This window comes from Crotalus tigris, unplaced genomic scaffold, assembly GCF_016545835.1.
Source record: "Crotalus tigris isolate CLP2741 ecotype Arizona unplaced genomic scaffold, ASM1654583v1 scf7180000017997.644853, whole genome shotgun sequence".
NCBI lineage: Eukaryota > Metazoa > Chordata > Lepidosauria > Squamata > Viperidae > Crotalus > Crotalus tigris.
The window spans coordinates 607,280-613,808 of record NW_024096763.1 but is presented as its reverse complement, the minus strand read 5'-3'; the positions used below and the strand labels follow the sequence as shown (position 1 = coordinate 613,808).

Genomic DNA, 6,529 nt, shown 5'->3' with positions numbered 1-6,529 from the left:
GAAGGAAGAGAAAAAGAAAGAAGGGAAGAAAGAAAGAAAAATAAAGGAGGAAAGAAAAAGAAAGAGAAGAAAAGGAAGAAAAGAAAGGAAGAAAAGAAAAAGGAACGACCTTCTTGAAGGTGAACCAATTTAAAGCAGAGAAAATAAATAGGGAAGGGAATCACCGTTAATGATAGTTAAGTTAAACATAATGCTAAACAAACAGTTACTTCACCAAATTAAGTAGCACATAACGTAGATTCGAGACCGAATGTTTAAAAAAAAAAATACATGCTGAAAGTAAAGGCAACAGTCTGCATAATTGAAAGCTTTCTTTCCATCTTATGCCACCACCCCCCATTCATCCTTTTAAAAATGGACTTTTATAACTGTCCCTGTCTCCAGTTGCGTCTTTGAGCCTGCCAAACGGCCTCATTTGTCCCGTTCGTCCTTCCTCGCTTTACGGAGAACTTACAAGTAGTAGTGTACCCTGCCTCTGTTTTAGAAACGCGACTCCACCTGCGGGTGCCGGTTCTGAAAATATTGCCAGAAACGCAATAAACAAGAGACTGCACTGCCAAGCCAGTTTAACCGTACTTTGGGCTTTCTCTCCAAGGAACTACGAGGTTGTCGAGGTTTTTTTTTTTTTAAAACACCCCAGATGGGCGTCGCGAAGAGATCTGGAATCCATGCCTCTTTAGCCGAGGCCGGTTTGTTCGCGCTACGAAAGCACGGAAGCAAAGGACGCAGCGGAAAGCACGATTTAAGACGCCGGCGTCGGATTTTGCTTTTCCCAAAAGCAAATGTGGGGCCGAAAAGGCAGCGCAGTCTTAAGGTTTTTGCCCTTCCGTTAACGCTCTACTACGGCCTTGCAACGGCGTCTTCCTACCCTGCGCAACCCAACGCCCTCCTTAGCCCCCCAGTTTCCATCCATTTGACAAGTGCAATGTTTTACATTTAAAAAAAAAAACCAAACAAAACAAAACGACGGGGCCTTAACAAAGTTGTCCCCACCTTTTCTAGGACTACTGGGAGACGTGTAGGGCTGCTCTGGGCTGTTTTTTTTTCCCCAGCCCCTTTTTCCTTCTAATGCAGGGGTTCTCAACCGTGGCCACTTTAAGACTTGTGGACTTCAACTCCCAGAATTCCTCAGCCAGCTTTGCTGGCTGAGGAATTCTGGGAGTTGAAGTCCACAAGTCTTAAAGTGGCCAAGGTTGAGAACCCCTGTATCTCATGTGATGAAGACACCGACTTTTGTGCTTGTGAAGCTAAACAGAGCACCTTCACCAGACGACAGGCAACGATGAGGGTCCCGTGCTGGGGTTAGTGGGGAGAAGAAGAAGGAGGCAAGGCAATTCGTCCACACGGCTGTCGCCCCGGGAGGAAGGGAGGGAGGAAAGGAAGGGGGGGGGCAGGAGAAGCCAGTGATGGTTTGAGGAGGAAGAAAAAACGAAACAGAGCAACAAAACAAAACAAAACAACCCAACACACTATTAGCAGGAGCAGCCTCCTTCGCTGACTGCTTGCTCTTGAGGCTTTTCGAGTTTGATGTCAATCACTGGGGGGGGGGGGAGAGGTTAAGGAAAACGGAAAGGCAAAACGGCATCTCAGCTCCGGTTTCATGGAAAGGGCCTGGCATATGGGGGGCGGGCTTGGTGATCTCTCTGAGCTGTTTTCCTGCAGATGTTTCAGGACCCATTTAGGGCAGGGCTTTTCAACCAGGGGTATGGGTACCACCTGTGGTACATTGGCACCTGGCAGGGGGTACGCGGCCATCCTAGAATAGTAGTAGTGGGGAGGGGAATGAGCTGAACCGGGGGCAGCACCGCACAAGCCTGAGCGAGAGACGGCTGGAGCTGCAGGGCTGTCGGGGCTGAGCGGAAGTGCCAGGATCAGCGCCAGGCTCCAGCTGGAGCTCGGCGCTGATCCTGGCGCTTCTGCTGAGCCCAGAAGAAGCGCCGATCAGCTGGAATGTTGCAGCCTCTCCAGGGTCTTGTGATTTACATTCAGATGCTTGGCTACTGATTCATATTTATGACGGTCACAGTGTCCCAGGGTTATGGGAAGTGACCAAAACCTGCTGCAACCACCCAGCAGACGGGGGGGGGGGGAATAAAAACCAAACACCCCCCATCCCACCCCCGCTGCCAAACCTCAACAGAAATGCTCACAACAATGAAAACCTCGGACAGGAGGAAGAGCGCCACCGGGCAGGCAGGCGTCTTGCTCAGCTGTTGTTTGGGGGGCACTTTTTTCAGTGCCATTGTAACTTCGAACAGTCATTAAGTGAACTGTTGTAAGTCGAGGACTACCTGTACTTTATCACTCCCCCCCCCTTTTTTGATCATCAAGTTTTAGACACACTATGCTAGGCGACTGGTGGTACTCGGATATTGCCATATCCTAAAAGTGGCACAATGGGTGAAAAGGTTGAAAAGCCCTGCTGGAAAGAAAGAAAGAAAGAAAGAAAGAAAGAAAGAAAGAAAGAAAGAAAGAAAGAAAGAAAGAAAGAAAGAAAGAAAGAAAGAAAGAAAGAAAGAAAGAAAGAAAGAAAGAAAGAAAGAAAGAAAGAAAGAAAGAAAGAAAGAAAGAAAGAAAGAAAGAAAGAAAGAAAGAAAGAAAGAAAGAAAGAAAGAAAGAAAGAAAGAAAGAAAGAAAGAAAGAAAGAAAGACTGTGGGGTCCTTGGTGCTTTCTGAGCTTGGCTGTTTTTTTGCAGACATTTCATGACCCAACTAGGGAACATCATCAGTGCTAGAAGGGAGGAGGAGGAGGAGGGGCCTGAGTGGCCAAAGCATCCTGCAATTTATTTATTTTTTACAATATGCTGTTCAGCTGTCCTCATACCCCTCTGCCTGCTGCACTCATCCCGCCCCCCGTAAGCCTCAACCCCGATGACTAGATTGCTCCCCTCCACCAAAGATGGTAGACCAAAGGATACTGTCTTCCCTGCTTTTGTCCTGCGTGCTCTCCATGCCGGGCAAAGCAGCAGCCACACGTCGGAAAAGCTGAAGGAGAAAAATCAAGAAAGAAAGAAGGGGGGAAAAAAATCAAGAGGGATCAATAGAAGAGCAGCAGGACAATCTACTGCATTTTCATTCTCCACATTTTTATGTTAAGGGGGAGCAGAACTGCACTGAGGCTTTTCCAAAACATCTGCGCCCAATAAAAAGCATTGGCTTGAATGGAAGGCCTAGGCCAGGGGTCTTCAGATGTGGCCCTTGGATGACTGGTGGACTTCCACTCCCAGAATTCCTCAGCCAGCCATGGAGACCCCTGCGGTTGAAAACGTTACGGACCTGCAGCTCCTGATTACTCACTTGTTTTACATTGTATCCGGCCTTTGCGCTGGTCTCAATGAACATCACGTTCAGCTCTTTGGCTTTCCTTTCCCCTTCCTCAATAGATACTTGCCTGGAAAAGAAAGGAGGAGAATCGTAGTAAGGGAAGGGCAGCTTCCTCTAAGAATTGCGCTCCTTTTATGTACAAAGGAGAAAAACAGTTTCAGAACGGTTACAGTTCTACAGCTTAGATCAGGAGTCTTCAAACTTGGCCCTTTGAAGACTTGTGGACTTCAACTCCCAGAATTCCTCAGCCAGCATGGGGAAACTATGGCCCCTTCATGACTGGTGGACTTCAACTCCCAGAATTCCTCAGCCAGCATGGGGGAACTATGGCCCCTTCATGACTCGTGGACTTCAACTCCCAGAATTCCTCAGCCAGCATGGGGAAACTATGGCCCCTTCATCACTTGTGGACTTCAACTCCCAGAATTCCTCAGCCAGCGTGCCTGTCTGGAATTCTGGGAGTTGAAGTCCACAAGTCATCAAAGGCCCAAGTTTGAAGACCCGTCTTAGAGGCTTCAAGGAACAAACCCCCATGAATTAGTGGGGCTCCTGCTTACGCTTTTATTTACATGGTAATTTACAAAGCAAAGTCCAAGGGCTAATTTGTAGGGAGGGGGAGTGGAGAAGACAAGCGCATGAAAATGCTGTTTAAATGGTGAGGAATAAAAATTAAGCAGTTTAGCAGGAAAGATTGCAGGCGGGCATCCCAACACTCAATGGATGCACAGGTGTTAAAAAAAAAACCAATAACCCCGGAGCAACCTCTAACGCAGGGGTTCTCAGCCTGTCGGTCGGGACCCCATTTGGGATCGAACGACCATTTCACGGGGGTCGCCAAACAACGCAGTCCGCCATTTTTTCCCCCCTTTTCCTTAGCTGTGTTACTCCCTTTTATTCTATTGGCTTTTGAAAGCCAATAGAAGAGATTCTCTTGAATAGAGTCTAATTCTATTGGCTTTCCAAAGCCAATAGGAATTGTCCAGGCTGTCTCTGCCCTGCTGAGCCCGCCAAAAGTCCCATTCTGCAAACGGGGCTGCACCAGTTGAGTAGTCCTCGACTTACGACCCGTTGAGTAGTCCTCGACTTACGACCGGTTGGGGGGTCGTGGCATTAAAAAGGTTGAGAACCACTGCTCTAAATAAAATAAACGGAGCCCTATTGCCACATCTACACATTCTCCGAGTTCATACTTTAATACCACTTGACAAGGCCTTGGTAAGGCCACACTGGGAATGCTGTCTCCAGTTTTGGTCGCCAGGCTGTAGAAAAGATGTTGAGACTCTAGAAAGAGGGCAGAGATACTCTCCTTACCTCTTGTCTGCTAGATCTGTTTTGTTTCCTACAAGCATGATGATGACATCACTCCCCCTTTCCGTTCTGACATCATCGATCCATTTTGTGGTTTGCTGGAATGAGTTTACATCTGGAAAGGAAAAACACACCAAATAAAACCTATAGCGTGTTGTTGACAAAGCACATTGTCTACAAAACATCCGTTAAGCCAGGGGTAGGCAACCCTGGTTCTTTTATGACTCGTGGACTTCAACTCCCAGAATTCCTCAGCCAGCATGAGGGAACTGTGGCCCCTTCATGACTTGTGGACTTCAACTCCCAGAATTCCTCAGCCAGCATGAGGGAACTGTGGCCCCTTCATGACTCGTGGACTTCAACTCCCAGAATTCCTCAGCCAGCATGGGGGAACTGTGGCCCCTTCATGACTTGTGGACTTCAACTCCCAGAATTCCTCAGCCAGCATGAGGGAACTGTGGCCCCTTCATGACTTGTGGACTTCAACTCCCAGAATTCCTCAGCCAGCATGGGGGACATGACTCGTGGACTTCCTCCCAGAATTCCCAGCATGGGGGAACTGTGGCCCCTTCATGACTGGACTTCAACTCCCAGAATTCCTGAGCCAGCATGGGGGAACTGTGGCCCCTTCATGACTCGTGGCTCTGAGCCAGCATCAGACTCGTGGACTTCAACTCCCAGAATTCCTCAGCCAGCATGGGGGAACTGTGGCCCTTCATGACTTGTGGACTTCAACTCCCAGAATTCCTCAGCCAGCATGAGGGAACTGTGGCCCCTTCATGACTTGGACTTCAACTCCCAGAATTCCTCAGCCAGCATGAGGGAACTGTGGCCCCTTCATGACTTGTGGACTTCAACTCCCAGAATTCCTGAGCCAGCATGGGGGAACTGTGGCCCCTTCATGACTCGTGGACTTCAACTCCCAGAATTCCTCAGCCAGCATGAGGGAACTGTGGCCCCTTCATGACTCGTGGACTTCAACTCCCAGAATTCCTCAGCCAGCATGGGGGAATCTATGGCCCCTTCATGACTTGTGGACTTCAACTCCCAGAATTCCTCAGCCAGCATGGGGGAACTATGGCCCTTCATGACTCGTGGACTTCAACTCCCAGAATTCCTGAGCCAGCATGGGGGAACTATGGCCCCTTCATGACTTGCGGACTTCAACTCCCAGAATTGGGTACCTGGGTCAATAGTAGTAACCTAGTAGCAACCTAGAACTAAGGAGAAACTTCCTGACAGTGAGGACAATTAACCAGTGGAACAGCTGGCCTCCAGAAATCGTGGGCGCTCCATCGCTGGAAATGTTTTAAGAACCAACTAGAGATTCACCTGGCTGAGATGGTATACTATAGGTCAGTGATGGCGAACCTTTTAGAGACCGAGTGCCCAAACAGCAACCCAAAACCCACTTATGCATGGTCGGGTGCTGGGTGCGCATGGCCCATTGGGTGGGCGTGGCTGCGGTGGTAACGGCAGACTGGGTGGGACTAAAAAGGTTCAACCAATCAATTCCAACTTTGCAAGATCTTTTTTTTTCCCCGCGAGAAGTTGAAATTGACTGATTGATTGAACCTTCTTTTTTTTTTTTCCACATGGTGGCGGAGGCCTAAAGCGAAAAGATTTTATAAAAGCCAGCTGAAGGCCCAGGACTGGGGCGCGCGTGCCCACCGAGAGGGCTCTGAGTGCCGCCTCTGGCACCCATGCCACAGGTTCGCCACCACTGGTATAGGTTCTCCTGCTTGAGTAGGGGGCTGGACTAGAAGACCTCCAAGGTCCTGTCCTGTTCTACCCTATTCTATATTTCTTTTCTATTCTATTCTATTTTTCCTATTCTATTTTTCCATTCTATATTTCTTATTCTATTCTATATTTCTATTCTATTCTAGTCTATTTT

At 48.5% G+C, this 6,529-nt stretch overlaps 1 protein-coding gene across 4 annotated transcripts in view; it reads right to left on the bottom strand.

Annotated features, from left to right (window-relative positions):
- Positions 1-1,129: 1,129 nt before the first annotated feature.
- Positions 1,130-6,529, bottom strand: part of RAB6A (RAB6A, member RAS oncogene family) — a 63,686-nt gene continuing 58,286 nt past the window's right edge. For 2 of the 4 annotated variants that reach the window (XM_039346469.1, XM_039346471.1), the window contains exons 5-8: positions 4,636-4,747; positions 3,298-3,391; positions 2,919-2,985; positions 1,130-1,537 (exon numbers count right to left, since the gene is read on the bottom strand). In XM_039346469.1, coding sequence (XP_039202403.1) covers positions 1,473-1,537; positions 2,919-2,985; positions 3,298-3,391; positions 4,636-4,747 — 338 coding nt within the window. In that variant the 3' untranslated portion in view covers positions 1,130-1,472. The remainder of the gene's footprint in view (positions 1,538-2,918; positions 2,986-3,297; positions 3,392-4,635; positions 4,748-6,529) is intronic. The other 2 variants (XM_039346468.1, XM_039346470.1) reach the window with 1 other exon arrangement.